This window comes from Rhincodon typus, chromosome 4 (assembly GCF_021869965.1).
Source record: "Rhincodon typus isolate 14 chromosome 4, sRhiTyp1.1, whole genome shotgun sequence".
Lineage (NCBI taxonomy): Eukaryota > Metazoa > Chordata > Chondrichthyes > Orectolobiformes > Rhincodontidae > Rhincodon > Rhincodon typus.
Genome location: NC_063335.1, coordinates 92570284 through 92590561, shown reverse-complemented (window position 1 = coordinate 92590561; position 20278 = coordinate 92570284). Strand labels below are relative to the sequence as shown.

The window sequence follows — 20278 nt, the reverse complement described above, 5'->3', positions numbered from 1 at the left end:
ATGAGTGATTTTGGAGGAATTCTGAGAGCTGTGGGAGAATTTGGCCCATTCCAGAAACGTTTGCTCATCTTGGTATGTTTGCCAAATTTCTTCATGGGGTTCCACTTGATTGCTCAGGTTTTTACTGGTGCGAGTGTCCAACATTATTGTCAGACTGATTGGATCTTAAACATCAGTGCTATTCTGGACAAAGAACAACAATTGCTCTTGACTGTCCCGAAGGAAAACAATGGCTCTTACCAGAAATGTGAAATGTACAAGCCAAATCCAGATAAAGACATGGATTGGATACGATTATACCTAAACCAGTCTACAGTAGCATGTGAAGAAGGCTGGATATACGACACCTCACAATATAGCTCAGCCTTGGTGACAGAGGTTTGTTTTGTTTTGTTTCAAATGTAAACAGTTCTGTGCCTTGCCAAAGATAGTGAGTGTTGGCAAACCGCTATTTGTTGCATGTTTGCAATGACCCATTTGACACAGGACAGTTGGCACGTGGAACTGTTTGCCATTAACCATGTTGGTAGAAATTGAAGTAGCTTTAAAATAAAATGGGGGGAGGGGGTGCAGTTCCTGAGAATTGAGAAACACTAAAAGTGTGTAAATACAGTGAAAACAGTTCAGAGATGGTTTGTTAAACTAACACCAGGAATGAATGGGATGAACAGGCTAATCTTGTATCAAGGATTGAAACGTACAAGATTCTGAGAGGTAGATATGGAAAAGATATTTCCTCTTATGGGGAAATATAGACTTAGAGGCCACAGTTTATAAATAAATTGCCCATTTAAGACAGAATGATGAGAATAGTTTTTTTTCTCACATAAGGAGATGAGTCTTTGGAACTCTTTTGAACGGTAGTGGAAGCAGAGTCTTTGAATATTTTTATGGCAGAGATGGATAGATTCTTGAAAGAAAGGGAAAGGACCCCCCTGTGGAGGTTAAGTGGTAATGTGGAGTAATCAGAACAGCCATGATCTTATTGAATGGTGGGGCGAGCTCGAGGGGCTGAGTGGCCTACACTTGTTCCTAATTCATTTATTCATATGTATGTGAAGGATCAGGAAAGTGAGACTAGATGAATGAAGATAGGGAAGTATGCCAGCAGTCATATATATTAAAATGTAATACTGTTCTTTCGTAAAAGCCACGTAAAGTATGCTGCTTGTGAATAATACTAATAATAGAGTAAAAACCACTGAAGTAAGCACAGTTAAGCAGCACTAATGAGTAATAATCTGGGTTCTGCCTTTCAATATTGCACATACCCTTTTTATCTAGCTTGGGAGGACTTAGTGTCATAGAAGTCATAGAGCTGTACAGCGCAGAAACAGACCTTTCGGTCCAACTCTTCCATGCCGACCAGATATTCTAAATTAATCTAGTCCCATTTGCCAACATTTCACCCATATCTGTCTAAACCCTTCCGATTCACATACTTATCCAGATGCCTTTTAAATGTTGTAATTGTACGAGCCTCCATCATTCTGTGACACACAGGTAAATATTTTTATTTGTGATCTATTTGAATATGTTCTGGTATTTCACTCAATTTGTTAGTGAGTCAGTGAAACTCTTGATATGAAATGATAATCTATCCTCATATGGCTGAAAGCAACAGGAGAGATTTCTTAAAGCATTCTTTTAACTAGCTTGTAGTGCTTTAGAGTGACCATTATCTTTGGAGCTTCCAACTTCATTATAGGAATTGAGAAAGAAAATTAATTTCCATTTCTTGCACACTGTTTGCTTTGGACGTTGGCCATTCTGGAAAGTTTAAATTTGGATGATGCTATTTGAAAGCCAATTTCATGTTGAAGGCGTCCACTGAATTCTCACTGAATGAGCTTGGACCAAACAGAATTTGCCTCACTCCATATGTTTTTTGTGAATTGCTGCTGAAAAAACTCTATTGATGTCACCACTGTTCAATTAATGAAATGAACATCTTTTTGGAAAGAAAACAAATTTTTTATTAACTGGCACATATAGAACCAGGAATGTGCCGGTTGATTAAAATATTTCAGACAACCAAGAGGTACACATAATGTAAAAACACACACTAAGTAATAGAAACATAATGCAGAGGGTATATACATCAATGTTATACTTTATTTTCAGCATAAATCACTTAACAAAAATGCAACTTTGTCTTAAAAAGATCTTACTAGCAGAGAGCTTTCTCACTCGCGCAAACAACACACTACTCAGACATTGTGGTAGGTTGTTCAATTGTCCCAAAATCAAATCAGTTGTTGATATTTCATATGGTCATTTGATTGAACAACAAGTCTATTTACATTGTGGTAAATACATTTTTAAAAAAAAACTGTAATTGGAGAGAATAATAGTGTAAACTTCGCGATGTTTGAGGTATATACTTATTGCTGGTTTGTCAAGAGTACCTCAATAGAGACTCTCCATGCCAACCAGATATCCTAAATAAATCTAGTCCCATTTGCCAGCATTTGGCCCATATCTCTCTAAACCCTTCCTATGCACGTACCCATCCAGATGCCTTGTAAATGTAATTTTATCAGCCTCCACCACTTCTTCTGGCAACTCATTCCATACATGTACCACCCTCTGCGTGAAAAAATTACCCCTAAGATCCCTTTTATATCTTTCCCCTCTCACCTTAAACCTATGTCCTCTAGTTTTGGACTCCCTCACCCTGGGGAAAAGACCTTGTTTATGTACCCTATCCATGCCCTTTATGATTTTATAAGCCTCTATAAGGTCACCCCTCAGCCTCCAAAGCTCCAGGGAAAACAGTCCCAGCCTATTAAGCCTCTCCCTATCGCTCAAACACTCCAACCTTGGCAACATTCTTGTAAATCCTTTACGAGCCCTTTCAAGTTTCACAACATCCTTCCTGTAGCAGCAAGACCGGAATTGCACACATTATTCCAATAGTGGCCTAACCAATGTCCCGTACAGCAGCAACATGACCTCTAAACTCGTATAGTCAGTGCACTGACCGATAAAGGCAAGTATTCAAAATGCCTTCTTCACTATCCTATCTACCTCCACTTTCAAGGAACTATGAACCTGCACTCCACAGTTTCTTTGTTCAGCAACACTCCACAGGAACTTACCATTCACTTTATAAGTCCTGCCCTGATTTGCCTTTCCAAAATACAGCACCTTACATTTATCTAAATTAAACTACATCTGCCACTCCTCAACCCATTGGCCCATCTGATCAAGATCCCATTGTACTGTGAGATAACCTTCGTTGCTGTCCATTACACTTTCAATTTTGGTGTCATCTGCAAACGTATTAACCATACCTCCTATGTTCACTTCCAAATAGTTTATATAAATGAAGAAAAGCAGTGGACTCAGCACCAATCCTTGTGGCACACCACTGGTCACAGGCCTCCAGTCCGAAAAGCAACCCTCCGCCACCACCCTCTCTCTTCTACCTTTTGAGTCAGTTCTGTATCCAAATTGCTGGTTCTCCCTCTATTCCACGCTATTTAACCTTGCTAACCAATCTACCATAGTATAACAGGATTTCAGGAAGTGTACTGATGGGGAAAAGATGGATGAGCACAGGCTTCCAGTCAAACAAACAAACCATTCAAATAGCACCCTCTACTTCCTGCCACTAAGCCTTTTTCAGATCCAATTGCCAAATTGCCTCAATCCTTTAGACGTTAGCTTTTTAACCAGTCTGCAATGTGAAACTTTGTTAAAAGCCTTACTGCAGTTCATGTAGACTACACCAACAGCACTACCCTCATCTACACACTTATTCACCTCTTTGAAAATTCAATCAAGTTTGTTAGACATGATCTGCCCCTCATAAAGCCATGCTCACTATCCTTGATGAGTCTTTGCCTCTTCAAGTGGATCTTAATCTTGTCCTTCAGAATGTTTTCCAATAGCCTCCTTACCATAGATGTTAGATTCACTGGCCTGTAGTTTCCTAGTTTATTCCCTACCATCCTCCTGTGGCTTGAGAGGATTTGAAAATTGATTTCTGACTCGTTATAATTTCCTCCCATACCCCATAGCAGCCTGGGATACATCTCATCTAAGATTACAAAGAGATCTTGATCAATTGGGTCAATGGGCTGAGGAGTGGCAGATGGAATTTAATTTGGATAAATGTAAGGTATTGCATTTTGGTAAAATAAACAAGGGCAAGCTTCATACTTTGAAATTTGCAACAAATGTAGACAGGGTGGTTAAGAAGGTGTTTTGAAAGGACCTGGGGAATTATCCACTTTCAAGCCTGCTAAAACTACTAATACCTGCTCCCTCTCAATGCTCATTTGTCCGAATATACCACAGTGTCCTTCGTTGATTTCTCAACGTACATCGTCCTTCTCTGTTGTGAATCCAGATGCAACGTACTCATTTAAAAGCTCAGCTATGTCTTCCTGCTCCACACACTTTGGTCCCTGATGGGCCTAACTCTATCCTTTGTTATTCTCTTGCCCCAAATATACATAGAAAATGCCTTTGGATTTTCCTTAATGTAACCTGCCAGTGTTTTCTTTTCATGTCTTCTTTTCACTCTCCTAACTTCTTTTTTAAGCAGCCCCCTGCAATCTCTAAACTCATAGAGTCAGACAGCACAGAAACAAACCCTTCAGTTCAACCAGTCCATGCTGACCTAAATAAAATAGTCCCACCTGCCTGCACTTGGCCCATATCCCTCCAAACATTTCTTATTCATATACTTACCTAATGTCTTTTAAATGTTGGAACTGCATCCACATCCATCACTTCCTCCCGTGGTTTGTTCCACACACAATCTTATGTCTTTTTTTAAATCTTTATCCACTCACCAATGTCCTGTACAACCTCAACGTGACATCCTAACTCCTACACTCAAAGGTCTGAGCAATGAAAGAAAGCGTGCTAAACATCTTCTTAACCACCCTGTCTACATTTGATGCAAATTTCAAAGTATAAAGCCTGCCCTTGTTTGTTTTACCAAAATGCAATACCTCACATTTATCCAAATCAAACTCCATCTGCCACTCCCCAACCCATTGACCCAATTGATCAAGATCTCTTTGTAATCTTAGATAACCTTCTTCATTTTCCACTATACTACCAATCTTGGTGTCATCCAAAAACCTACTAACCATGCCTTCTATATTCTTATCTAAATCATTTATATAAATGTCAAACAAAAGTGGACCCAACACCGATCCCTGTTGGACACCACCAGTCACAGATTTCCAGTCCAAAAAACAACCTTCTACCACCAATCTCTGTCTCCTGCCATAAGGCCATTGTTGTATCCAATTGGCAAGCTCACCCTGAATCCCATGTGATCCAACTTTATTAATTAGTCTACTATGCGAACCTTGTCAAAGGCTTTACTAAAATCCAAGTAAATAGCATCTACCACTCTGCCCTCATCAATCTTTTTGGTTACTTCCTTAAAAAAATCAAGTTTGTGAGACATGATTTTCCTCCTGCAAATCCATGCTGACTATCCCTAATCATTCCTTGCCTCTCCAAATGCATATAAATCATTTCCAACAACTTACCCAGACTGCAGTCAAGCTCACAGGTCTATAGGATCCCAGACTTCTCCTTACATACCTTCTTAAACAGAAGCACTACACTAGCCAGTGTCCAATAATTCTCGAGGCAGTTGCGGTTTTGAGTCCTCAATATCAGTCATATCCTTATCCAATCCTGTGCATCCCTTGACATTCAGGTCTTATTGGTCCCACCCTTCACTTTTATGGGAACATGTGGCCCTGAACTCTCACTATTACCCTTTTGAATGCCCCTGATGTGAATTTTCCTGCAGGTCCCATGACGCCTTGGCGAGAACCTGTCTTATTTCATTAAAATCAGCCTTCCCTCAATTCAAAACTTTTATTTCCGGTCCAATTTTCTCCTTAGAGTCATAGTGTAACAGCACAGAAACAGACTCTTTTGTCCAACTTGTCCATGCTAACCAGATATCTTAAGTAAATCTAGTTCCATTTGCCAGCATTTGGCCCATATTACTCTAAACTCTTCCTATTCATATACCCATCTAGATGCCTTTTAAATGTTGCAGTTGTACCAGCCTCCACCACTTCCTCTGGCAGCATATTCCATACATGTACCATCCTCTGCATGTAAAAATTTGCCCCTTAGGTCCCTTTTATATCTTTCCCCTCTCACCTTTGGACTCCCCCACCCCAGGGAAGAGACCTTGTTTATTTACCCTATCCATGCCCCTCATGATTTTGTAACCTCTACAAGGCCACCCCTCAGCCTCCAATACTCCAGAGCATACAGAAGACCAGATTTACCCAGAGTGTTTGGGGAGCAATTGATGTCCTTGCTGTGGGCATGATGTCCTTACTTAAATATGCCATTGCTGCAGCCACAACTATAACCTCTGAACATGAAAAGGATTGATCACAGCCACTGGTAAAGCAATCTTTACGCATCTGTCTTCTTCCAGTTTGAAGCCGGAGATGTTTGTAACATCTCAGAACTTGGCATCTACTTCTCAAAATGTATTCATGGGATATGGCACATTGTTAGCGAAGGTGAGATTTAGTGTACATCCCTCATTGCCCTTGAGGGGTTGGCGGTGAGCTGCCTTCTTGCAGTCCTTCATGTGTAGGGGCACCTACAGAACTGTTAGTAAGGGAATTCCAAGATCTTGACCTAATGGAGGTCACTGAGACTCTCCATTCAATATTGCATTCACTCTGTGCAGAGAGAAACTAGCAAAGTGAGCATTTGATTCAATGGGTTTACAAGCTGGCCTTTGGTGCAGAGTGTCATTGACTGCACTTATGTTGATTTGTGAATGGTGTGTGACATGTTAAATCTGTTCAAAACCAGAAGCAAGAGGGATTCCACTGTGTCATAAAATATTCAGTATCCTGGAGCCATGATGCCTTCATCAACATCGGTCTGCTGTGCAACTGAACAATCACAAAAAAAAATTGTGACTATTGTCAGCAAAACATCTCGGCTAACTCTTGCAGACATATGCAGCATCAATATACAATAAAAGCTGCACTGCTACTCAAAATTTGAGAAGACAGACCATTGAGAGACTGAAGCTGTTGTGTTTTGTATGGAGCAGAGTGTCTAGATTTGTGGCGGTCTGTATGATATAAAGCTTCACCATGATCACAGGATAGCCCTTGCCATGAGCTACATGGTGAGTAGCTGAGGACGATGATCCAGACCAGGAAGCATTTGTGGAGGGAGATGGTGATAATTTATTGAGCCTTTTCCTTACTGTGCTATCGCTGAGAATTTCATCCTTATATCAATAACTGCAAGCTCAATTCCCATTCACTATGTATCATACCTTACCTTCCCTCAGTAACTGACTATCACAACAATTACTTGGCCACAAAGCAAAAACAAAAGCCAGCAAAAAATAAACATTCCAAACTACACCTTCTATCATTCAGGTAGGTCTTAAAGTGATTAACGCCTTCTCCCTGTCAGCATCACAGTGTAGAAAATTACCACTGCTAAACTTTCAAAGCTGCCAAATGGCTATCGCATATTCCAATCCTGAAGGCTGCCCTGGCTGATAGACATCAATTCTACACAGAACTCCAAGAACTCATTCAGAATGCCCCTCCCAGGGACAACATTGTTATCTTTGGTGATTTTAATGACAGCGTGGGCCATGACAGCCAGACATGAAAGGGAGCACTCGGAAACCATGGAGTTGGTGACGATAATGAAAACGGACATCAATTCTTGGATCTCTGTGCTGAAACATAGCTGTCCATAACCAACACCTTCTTACAACGTAAGACCACATGTTGCATCCCCCACTCTAAACACTGGCACCAAATATGTTACATCTCAGTGCACCAGTGCGATCTAAATCATAGAATCACAGAATCCCTACAATATGCAAGCAGGTCATTCAGCCCATCAAGTCCATACCAACCCTCTGAAGAGCATCCTTCCCAGACCCATTCCCCCCCCACTATCCCTGTAACTTTGCATTTCCCATGGCTAACTCACCTAGCCTACACATCCCTGGACACTATGAACAATTTAGCATGACCAATCCACCCAACCTGTACATCTTTGGATTGTGGGAGGAAACTGGAGTACCTGGTGCAAACCCAGGCAGTCACAGGGAGAATGTGCAAAACCAAAAACAGACAGCCACCTAGAGGTGGAATCGAACCTGGGATGATCTTCTAATTTAGTTTCCTGTTCCCTCTTTCTCCCCATACCCTCGGATCCCTTTAGCCCAAACAAAAACTATATCTAACTCTTTCTTAAATGGATTCAATATTTTGGCCTCATCCACTTTGCATGGCAGAGAACTCCACATAATCACCACTCTCTGAGTGAAGAAATTTCTCTGCATCACAGTCCTAAATGGCCTACCCCATATCTTTGATTATATAGGTTTCTTGAGACCCCTCTTCTTCTAAACTCCAGCAAATATAATCCTAACCAATCCAGTCTCTCTTCACATATAGGTCCTGTCATTGGACGAATCAGTGTGGTAACCCTTTTTTGCACTCTCTCCATTGCCAGAACATTCCCCTTCAGATAAGGAAACCAAAACTGCACCCATTACTGCAGGCGTGATCTCACCAAGGCCCTGTACAATTGCAGTCAGATATCCCCACTCCTGTACTTAAACCCTCTCACTTTTAGATTGTTGTCTTTAAAATCTTTCAAATTGCTCTATATTTAGAGAGCTTGTTTTGATTTTTCGAAAATGTACTGTCCGACTATGACAGGAGATATGTAGGCTGGCGAAATGGGCAGCCATGGAGCAGATAGAATTTAGTACAGAGAAGTGTGAGGTGATACATTTGGCAGAAGAGATGGAAAAAGGAAATCTGAATAAAAGAGGTTTTATGATGCATCTTTATCTCTGAGTCAGACGCTCTGGGTTCAAATCCCACACCACGATTTGTTAGCAACGGAAGGAGTGTTCATAATGTAGCCATGGAGCTGGTGACCCAATTGGGAATCCTTCCACTACCACCGCACACCCCCCCACCACACCTCACCCCAACCCACTCCATCCCACTATACAGAAAACAGGGAAAAAGTGAGAGCAAACATATGCTCAGAAAAGACCGAATGCTGTAGTTCTCAGGACAGAGGGGCTCAAGCAGCATATACAGAATCTTTGAAGGTTGAATTGAGAAAGTGGTTAACAAAAAATGTGGGATCATGGTCTTCATAAATTGAGATTTTGAGTCCAAAAGCATGGATGTTATGTTAAAGCATTATAAAGTTCTGGTTATTCCCCGGCTAGAGTATGACATTGAGTTCTGATCACCACACTTTAAGAAGGATATAAAGGTCCCTGAGAGGGTGCAGAGGAAATTTACCAGAATAATTCCAGTGTCAGGGGATTTTATCTTCCTGTGGTGCCATTATTTATGAAGGGTGGTCAGGAAAAGCCAGGGAACTATAGTCCAGTAAGCCTGACATCAGCAGAGGGTAAGTTGTTGGAAGGGACTCTGAGGAATAAGATTTACATGTAATTGGAAAGGCAAGAACTGATTAGGAACATGGCTTTGGGCATGGGAAATCGTGTCTCACTAACTGGATTGCATTTTTTGAAGCAATGACAAAGACGATTGATGAAGGCAGAGGAGTGGACTTTTTCTATATGGACTTCAGTAAGGCATTTGACAAGATTCTGTATGGTAGACTGATTAGCAAGGTTAGATCACATGGGATCCAGGGTGAGCTAGCCATTGGAGAAAAATTGGTTCGAAGGCAGGAGACATAGGGTGGTGGCAGAGGGTTGCTTTACAGACAGGAAGCCTGTGACCAGCAGGGTGTCACAAGGATCGGTGCTGGGTCCGCTGCTTTTAGTCACTTTTATAAATGACTTGGATGTGAATATAGGAGGTATGGTTAGTACATTTGCGGATGACACCAAAATTGGTAGTGTAATGGATAGTAAAGAAGGTTATCTCAGAGTACAACAGGATCTTGATCAGATGGGCCAAGATGTGGCAGATGGAGTTTAATTTAGATAAATGTGAGGTGCTGCATTTTGGAAAGGCAAACCACGGCATGACTTATTCACTTAATGATAGGGTCTTGGGAAGTGTTGCTGAACAAAGAGACCTTGGGATGCAGGTTCTTAGTTCCTTGAAGGCGGAGTCAGAGGTAGACAGGGTGGTGAAGAAGGTGTTTGGTACTCTTGCCTTTATTGGTCAGTGTATTGAATTGGGAGGTCATGTTACAGCTGTACAGAACATTGGTTAGGCCACTTTTAGAATACTGCATTCACTTCTGGTCCCTCTGCTATAAGAAGGATGTTGTTAAGCTTGAAAGGGTGCAGAAAAGATTTACAAGGATGTTGCTGGAGTTGGAGGGTTTGAGCTGTAGGGAAAGGCTGAATAGGCTGGGGCTATTTTCCCTGAAACTTTGGAGGCTGAGGTGTGACCTTTACAGAGGTTTATAAAAATCATGAGGGGCTTGGATAGGGTGAATAGCCAAGGTCTTTCTCCCAGGGTGGGGAGGAAAAACTAGAGGGCATAGGTTTCAGGTGAGAGGAGAAGGATTTAAAAGGGACCTAATGGGCAAATTTATTACGCAGAGGGTGGTGTGTGTATGGAATGAGCTGCCGGAGGAAGTAGTGGAGGCTGGTACAATTACAACATTTAAAAGGCAGCTGGATGGGTACATGAATAGGAATAGAGGGATATGGGCCAAATGCTGGCAAATGGGACTAGATTTATTTAGGATATCTAGTCGACATGGATGAATTGGACCAAAGGGTCTGTTGTCTGTTTCCATGCTGTACAACTGTGTGACTCTATAAACTTAAGTTTGGAGAAGCTGGGATTGTTCTCCTTTGAACAAAGGAATTTGAGGAGAAATTGATAGTGGTGTACAGGTTTGGAATAGGCTTTCTGCTAGGTTTCCGATGCATTTTGTGTGTAAATATATAATATACATATAAGACACCAAAACATGACTGCTGGAAAAGCGCAGCAGATCTGGCAGCATCTGTGGAGAGAAATCAGTAAATGTTTGAGGTCTGGTGATCCTTCTTTAGTGTTAACTCTGATTTCTCTCCACAGAAGCTGCCAGACCTGCTGCGCTTTTCCAGCAATTTCTATTTTTGTCTTTGATTTACAGCATCCGTTGTTCTTTCGGTTTTTATTATGTATATAGTATCAGCCTTCACCTGTAAGTTGTCCTATCGACGTTCTCATCTGCGCCATCTACAACAGGATCCACTTGCAATGCCCTTCCTCTGTCAAGCTGACAGTTGTGCCATTCTTGCCCTTTGTCCTGGTTACAGTCCATTCATGCCTGGTATCTCAGCACATTCAGATCCTAATCTTTCCTCTCACAGTGGGTGGGCGTTGTGAGTGTAAATGCTGTAATGGCTCTGTGTCTTCTTAATAGCAATCTTTTTCACATTTTTGCTCTGTCTGGCAAATTTCCTACTTGTTGGATATATGAAAAGAAAGTGATCGAAGGTAATATTGTCATACAGGAATGCAGTAAGAGGTGTGTGCTTATACCTTCTGTATCTGGTACATCAGGAAGAATGAGATTGAGAGAGGTGGAATTTGAGGAGGATTAGATATGAGGATACTGTCAGTTACTATGATCTCACCCTTACCATTAGCTCCAGTTTCAATAAAGACATTCCAATATTGGTCAATACTGCCCCATAAATGTGATTGGGATATGCTGGCAAACTTTTCCTTTCATCTGGCTCTTGATGCCTCCAGTTTTGTGCCATCTAATCATCTGCAAATGAGAGGCAAATGTGCCAGTGAGTGCCATGCATTAGACTGATGGTTTTGTCATGTTGGAATAACCGGCAAAGGGTACAGCCTCAGGGATATGACTGTGAGGTTTGTAGCAGTGGTCTGTATGTATGGGTGAGGTGTGGGTGCTGAATGACAGAGATTGTCAGCAAGGTGTGATGGAAATTGATTGGAGCAGGGGCCAAGGTGCAGTTGGTGTGATACAGAGGTGAATTTTTCCTGTAGTGGTTAACCTGGATGCTGCGCTCGAGGTTGCCATAGTGACGGTCAGTCGAGTAAGGTGCAGCCCTGTTCATTGGCAGAAGTCATGGAGGCGTAGGGTGAGTTTTCCTTGTCAGGGATCCTCCAGGATTCTGGTACTTTTTCAATGGACTCAGAGATAGGCAGGGCTGGCGCTGAGGGCAGACTAGCTCTCAAGTGTGCTGGATGGAGCTCTCAATTGTTTGATTGTCTCCTTGAGGTAACCTTTTTTGTTACTTAATAATAATGTTGAGTGCCAGTGGGATAAAGAATCACTGAACTGAACCTTCATGCATTCAGTGTGCATTGCTCTGTATTACAATGATATAGCAATTGAAGGAGCATTTACTCCTCCCTCTGTTAACCAAGCCCTCTTTCTAACTGGGATCGTTTCTCACTCTTCAGTTTGATCTGGTTTGTGATGACAATTGGTTAAAACACCTCTCACGGTCCATTTCCATGTTTGGGCTTCTTATTGGAGCCTTAGTGTTTGGTCCACTAGCAGACAGGTAAGAGCAATTTAAATACTTTAAAATCACTCCTATTGATTATTCATATTTTAAAATGAAATATTTTTATTCACTCATGGGACATGGGCTGGCTAGGCAGCATTTATTGCCCATCTCTGGTTGCCCTGGAGAAGGTAGTAGTGAGCTGCCTTCTTGAACCTACTTCTGCTGTAGCTTGACTCACAATGCTGTTCTTGAAGGAGTTTAACCCAGTGACAATGAAGGAACAAAAATGTATTTCCAAGTCAGGATGGTGAGTGGCTTAGAGGAGAACGTGAAAGTGGTGGTGTTCCCATTTATCTGCTGCCCTTGTCCTTCTAGATGGAAGGGGTTATGGGCTTGGAAGGTGCTGTCTAAGGATCTTTGGTGAATTTCTGCTTTGCACCTTGTAGATAATACACAGTACTGAGTGTCAGTGGTGGAGGAATATGTTTATGGATGTGGTGTCAATCAAGTGGGCTGCTTTGTAATGGATGGTGTCAAGCTTCTTGATTGTTGTTGTTACTCATTCATCAAGTTAGGAATATTTCATCACTCTCTTGATTTCTGCCTTGTAAATGGTGGAGAGGCTTTGGGGAGTCAGGAAGTGAGTTATTTGTCACAGTAATACTTGCTTCTGACCTTCTGTTATAGTGCCTATATTTACATGACAAGCCCAGTTCAGTTTTTAGTCCATGTAACTCCCAGAATGCCAATGGTGGGGAATTCAGTGATGGTAACACCATTGAATGTCAAGGGGCCATTGGTTAGATTGTGTCTTACTGGATATGGTCATTGCCTGCCATCTGAGGGGCATAAATATTACTTGCCATTTTTTAGCCCATGCCTGAATATGCTCTGGATCTTGTTGGATTTGGGCATGAACTGCTTTAGTGTCTTAGGAGTGCAAATGGTGATGAACATTATGCCACCATCAGCAAACGTCCTCACTTCTGACGTTATGATGGAGGAAAGATCATTGATGAAGCAGCTGAAGATGGTTGGGCCAGAACACTACCCTGAGAAACTCCTGCAGAGATGTCCTGGAGTTGAGATAATTGACGTCCAACAACGACAACTGACTTCCTAGTTTTTCTAGGGCTCCTTAATGCCACACTTGGTCAAATGTGGCCCTGATGTCAAAGGCTTTCACTCTCGCCTCACTTCTGGAATTCAGGCCTTTTGTCCATGTTTAAACCAACTGTAATGAGGTCAGGAGCTGAGTGGCCCTGGTAGAACCCAAACTGAGCGTCACTGAGCAGGTTATTGCTGAGCAGGTGCTTATAGCACTGTTGATGGCACTTTCAAATCCCTTTACTAATGATAGAGAATAGACTGATGGGGCCATAATTGGCTGGGTTGGATTTATTCTGCTTTTTGTGTACAGGACATTCCCGAACAATTTTCCACATTGCCGGGTAGATGCCAGTATTGTAGCAGCTTGGCTAGGGATATGGCAATATCTGGAGAACAGGTCTTTAGTACTCTTGCTGGAATGTTTTCAGGGCCTATAGCCTTTGCAGTAACCAATTCCTCCAATTGTTTCTTCATATCACGTGGAGTGAATCGAATTGGCTGAAGACTGGTGTCTGTGATGCTGGAGACCATTGGAGGAGACTGACATGGATTATCCATGTGGCACTTCTGGCTGAAGATTACCGCAAATGTTTCAGCCTTATCTTTTGCACTGGTGTGCTGGGCTCTCCCATCGTTGAGGATGGGGACAATTATGGAGCCTCTTCCTCCAGCGAGTTGATGAACCGTCCACCAACATTGGTGAATGGATTTGGCAGATTTGCAAAGTTTAGAGCTCATCTGTAAATGTGGGATCTCTTAGCTCTGTCTATCACTTGCTGCTTGTGATGTTTGGCATGGCAGTAGTCGTGTTTGAGAGTTTCACCAGGTTGATACCCCATTTTAGGTATGTCTGGTGCTGCTCCTGACATGTCTTCCTGTGGTATCTTTAAAAACATGTGTTTCACTAAATTAGCCTAAGTACCATCTTTCATGTTTATTTTGTGTTTTAGAACAGGCAGCTTTGATGTCGATAAATTGAGAAGATATTTCTTCTTTCTCAGAGAGAATTTCTTGGGTGGCAACTCGCATATGCAGAGAGAAGTCAAAAGGGGTGAGATCCTACCTGCCTATCTGGACGGTTACTAGTTAGGAATAACCAAATACCAACCTAGAGACCTTAAATACCACCCTACAAACCTTACCATGGTGGGTGAGCCCTGTGCTGAAATCGAATACCATCAGGTGACTGGAGGCAGCCTCCTGGCACCAGACTTGAGATAATAGTGAGGCCTCCTTTAATTTCCCCTAAAGCCATCTGAAGCTGCAGGTGCCAGAGACATTCCCCTTCACAATGATTCCCTAGCCCCCGTCCTGAATTACTCATGCATTCTATCACCTATAGCAGCAGAAATACCTGCATTTCCTGGTCAGATTGCCGGGCACCCAAAGTATTGGACATTCAAAATTAGCACTCCAGTTGTGCCATACACTTGCTATCCTTAATTAGCTGAGAGTCTCACTGATGACCTCAGTAATAAGCCATCTCCGGAAAGGTGGGCAGACCTCATAAGTCACTAGGGTTGGAGCCTAGTAATGGCCCCATTCTTCGATTAAAAACTAAGGCAGTCAGATAATTGGATCGGAATACTGTGAAGTTACAAAAACAGCATTAAATATCAAAATGTCTGCTGTGAGGATACCCTGACGATTAAACATATGGGGATTTAAAATAACATCGAAGTATGAACACTGAATAGCACTCTCTGGAATGCATTGGCTGAAAATGAAGTGGAAGCAGATTCCTGGGTTACTCTTGTTGGATGTATACACGGAAAAGAAAAATTAAATGACCATGGGGAAAGGGCAGAGGAGTGGGACTAATCCTTTGTGCTTTATGATTCTACATTTCCAAAATAAAGAAATAAGTGAACATTGCAAACATTTAATCTGGTAACTCTTATCATTTTATTTATTTTAGCGTTCAAATACTGTAATTATAGATTTTCTCACCAACTTCAATGAAACGATATCAAGAAATCCAAGTAATGTCTTGGCTTGAGCTGACAAGTGCTAAGTAACATCATGTCACACAAGCGTCAGACAATGACCATCTCCACCAAGAGAGAATTTAACCATCGCTCCTTGCCATTCAATAAATAATAGTATTGTTGCTGATTCCCACACTGTCAACATCCTGGTGAGTTACCATTGGACTAGCTATAAAATACAACGGCTACAAGAGCAGGTCAGACGCACAGAATCCTGCAGTGAGTAACTTATCTCCTGAATTCAGCAAGTCCTGTCCACTATCTGCAAGACACAAGTCAAGAGTGTGATAGAATGCCACCCACTTGCCTGGATGGGTGTACTCGAGAAGCTTGACATCATCAAGGATGAAACAGCCCACTTCATTTGTGCCATATCATCAAAGATTCATTCTCTCCACTACTCACATCAAGTAGTAATGGTGTGTACAATCTATAGGATGAACTACAGAAATTCACGATGATTCCTTAAACAGTACCTTTCAAACCCATCAACCGCTTCCATCTAGAAGCACAAGGGCAGCAGATACATGGGAGTACCGCCACCTACAAAGTTTTCTTCCAAGCCACTCACCATCCCGATTTGGAAGTATATCACTGTTCCTACAGTGTTGCTTGGACAAACCATGGAAAACCCTCCCTAAGGACATTGGGGGTCCACCTACACCAAGGGGACTGCAGCAGTTCAAGAAGGCAGTTACCACCACCTTCTCGTGAGCAATTAGGGATGGGCAATAAATGCTCAGTCAGTGGTGCCCACTCCCATGAATGAATAAGGTAAAAATTGTTATTTCCTCTTGCACTGTTGTCAGAATATTCATCTCAGACCAAGAATAATCCTGAACATTTCTTATGTTCATTCATGCAACTGGAGTTACAGGAAAAGGATCAGGATCAGACTGACTTCGCAGCTCCATTCTGAACCATATTGAGACTAAATTGTAGCACCCCTAGTGTCACTGCAGGCTCCCAGCTAAAACTATGCAGGCAAAATCTACTAGTCTCTCCACATGGTAACCAGCAGAGCTTCTGGTTGAACTGACCACCAAGGCTAATATTCAGCCCAGATTATTCACGAGGACATTGAAATATTCCTGGAGTTAGTGTCCTTGAAAAGATAGGGCTTGGGTAAAAGCCAAAGCACACATTTAATCATATGTCTTTTTTTTAATAGGTTTGGCCGATGCCCAATTGTTTTGCTATCACTGATTCTTCAACTAGTGAGTAGTGTGGGAGCAGCGTTTGTGCCAAGTTTCAATCTATTCGTGGCTCTGCAGTTTGTTGTTGGTGCATCGGTGTCTGGCATGTTAATTAACACCTTCGTCTTAGGTATGAGGAAAGCAGTCAGTATGAATAAGGAGAGGTGCATGATGGTAATGCCACTAGACTTGGAATCTGTAACCCCATACCAATGTTCTGGGGACACGAGTTCGAAGCCCACCATGGCAGATGGTCAAATTTGAGTTCAATTTTTTTAAAAATCTGAAATTAAAATGCTAGCATAAGTGTGACCATTATTGATCTGTTTCACTAAAGACCTTTAGGGAAGGAAGTTGGCCATCTTTACCCACTCAGGTGACTTGAGGCCCATAGCAACGTGATTGATTCTTAAATGTAATCTGGGAAATTAGAGATGGGCAAAAAAATCCATAAAAAACAGGAACAGGAGTAGGCCATTCAGTCCCTTGAATCCAGTATGCCATTCACTAGGATCATGGCTGTTCTGACATTCCTCACGTCCATTTCTTGCCCTTTGCTGGTAACCCTTGAGTCTCCAACTGATCAAGAATCTAATGCTGGCTAAGATGTCCCATGAACAAATGCAAGCAGCCCCAGTTGCCTTCCCCCAATAACCTGCTGCAGCTTGCATTTACAACTTAGAAGTGGCTATAAGTAGCTAACTGGCAGCTGTCAGTATTTATGCTTCACTTAAGCCAAACATGCAACAATAATGTACTACAATTAGGCATTTGTATATCTCAGTTAAGTTGACCGATTCCATGAATTTAAATGGAACTGTGCATTGCAAACAATGTTTTGCTATTGATTTCCAGTCCCAGGATGGAAGTATTTCAGATAATTGATTGAGCCTTGCCCGTCAGCAGTTCAGAAAATGTAAAGAAACTGATAGATGCAAACAGACAAAATGTTGTGATCCGACCTGGGAAACGCTTTCTCTTGTGGCAGACTTCTTGAAGAAAGTAGAATGCCAAGTGGAAGGGAGTTAAACACTATACAAAGTACAAAGAACTGCGAATGCTGGAAATTTGAAACAAAAGCAGAAATTGCTGGAGAGTCTCAACGGGTCTGGTAGTATCTGTAAGGAAGGAAGCAAAGTCTTGAAAAAAGAATTCCATGAAACTTCAACATCTCTTTTTATATTTATTTACAAATCCAACTTAACCTGGCTTCCTATTCCTAAGAGAATACTTCCCTTCTTGGCTCCATTGTTTAGAATTGGAGGAAGGACATTGCCACTTTTATGTCTGAGATTGCGAGGTTTTCCCTAACAAAGTCTATTTTTGCCCTCAACCTTCGATTGAATCTCCTTTCATCAACCATATCTATTTGACTTTGGCTTGGATCTCAACTGACTTCAGTTGAAGTTGGTGCTGTAATATATTCATATTATCCAATTCAGAACAATTTCCAATGTTTTGTTGATTAAACATTACTCTGGGTAGAATCTAACCTATCATGGTTCACCCTGGGAAGCAAATACTTTATCAAATTTTGAAACATTTGACTGCTTTTGCCTGAGCCCTACGGTCTTCCAAATGTTGAAGCAACTTCTTCAGTTCTCCATTGTGGGTCTGCCTATGTGGGTTGAAATTAGCACGTCATCTAAATAACATGCAACTCCCTGAATTCCTTGCAAACTGTGATTCATTCCCCTTTGAACAATTCCAAAACCCGAAGAAACACCAAATGGCTGCCCATGAAATGAAATAGATCCAAACATCCACTAGGTAGACAGTTTTTCCAAAGCCACAATATAGTCTCCAATATGCTCACTAGGTAACTGATCCCTTGATCCAAACAACTAACTTTCTGATTGGGTTATAGTGCTGTTCAAGCTTACACATAATGTCTTGCAGCAGCATATATGTTAGTTTAGCAGTGGCAAGCAAACTCTTGAGTGTATTATTCTTACTGAGCCTGCTTTAGTTAAACGTAACGCCCTTTCGTTTTTTTCTGATTAACAGTCAGATTATTAGGAACATCCAAGACGATTATTAAAAGTGAAAAATATCTCCAGCTGCTCCACATATGTGTTGAAAGACTTTCAAGCATGGCTAGAGTCTCCCAGTCTCACAGTGATACCTGTTGACACAGTCATCTTTTTTAGGTCAGTCTCCCCAAGTGGGCAAACAGCCTTTTCATGAAGACTGGACTTCTAGAACATTTTCTCAGCAGAAAAAACCCTCTAAATTCCTCTTCTGGCTTGCTTACCGACCCAAGTACATTTGGTTAGAGACAGCCAAATCTGCAGCCACTCACATATTAGCAAGAGGCAGGGAATTTAAGTCACCAAATAGCCCATTCTCAGATATTTTTCTTAATTTTACTGATGGTGCACAGGGTATTTGCTGGTTCAGAGATTTATTTGTTCAAGCAGGGAGAGATCTAAGCAGCTGGTGAACTGTGGAGGGAACTGGCAGCCATATTGTGAAGTTGTCTGCAGGCTGTGTTCTCAAGAAGTGGGACTTTCTAGTCTGGAGGCACTGCAGTGGGTGCAGACAAAGTGAAATATTCCTAATTGACAGGTATCTACCAGGTCCACAGCAATCACTGGAGGCAGGACAAGCTTATAGGCCCATTGCATGTTAAGGCTTCTTCAAACATTGACTTTTCCAGTGAGAGGGAAAAGAGCAGAGAAATGCAGATGCAACCACATGAAGATACTGTGCACTGGCATAAGGAAGCCATTAGATTGGACAGGGAGGGTGCATAGAGGAAAGAAGGCAGCCTCATACTCATAGAAAGTGCTACCCAGCGCAAAGTATGTAAGTTCAGAGGCTCCATTTCATTGAGATGTTGAAGCAGCAATATGAAAACTGCAGATTGGATGTTATGTGAAGGCAGCAAATCCTGTTACCAAAAACAAAGGTGGCTTTGCATGTGATATTGCGGGCCAGAAGCAGAGAAGATGACCAGTGAGACAGGACAGGCAGTGCGCTGATAAGGACCCATGGTGTTGGAGGTAGTTTATTGCCATGTTTAAAAAATAGGCCAATGAGTAGGAAACAGTGAATGGAGATAAAGGGTTCTTTTTCAGGTTGGCAAGCCGGTCCAATGGGGTTCTGCAGGGATCAGTGCTGGGATTTCAACTTTTTACAATATATATGAATGAGTTGGAGGAAGAAGGTAAATGTACTGTAGCCAAATTTCCAGATGCAAAAGCAATTTGTGAGAGGGATGTAAACAGGGAGACATTAATAGCTTAAGTAAGTGGGAAAGAAGTTGGCAAATGGAATATATTGAGAGAAAATGTGAAATTATTCATTTTGGAAGGGAGAACAAAAGAACAGTATTATTTAAATTAAGAAAAACTGTAGAAAGCTGCAACATAAAGGGGCTTTGGGAGTTTTTGTGCACAAAACACAGAAAGCTAGCACACAGGTGCAGCAGGTAATCAGGAAGGCTAATGGAATGTTGAGGGCCCTTATTTCAAGGGGTTTGAAGTATAAGACTAGGGAAGTCTTACAACTGCACAAGGTGCTGGTGTGACCACATCTGGAGTACTATGAGC

The 20278-nt window shown here is 41.8% G+C and overlaps 1 protein-coding gene across 1 annotated transcript in view; it reads left to right on the top strand.

The window, feature by feature from the left end:
- The window catches only part of slc22a13b (solute carrier family 22 member 13b), a 35521-nt gene continuing 15243 nt past the window's right edge, over window positions 1–20278 (top strand). Inside the window, exons 1-3 of the mRNA XM_048595800.1 lie at window positions 1–378; window positions 12381–12484; window positions 16700–16854. Of these exons, the coding sequence (XP_048451757.1) occupies window positions 1–378; window positions 12381–12484; window positions 16700–16854 (637 nt within the window). The remainder of the gene's footprint in view (window positions 379–12380; window positions 12485–16699; window positions 16855–20278) is intronic.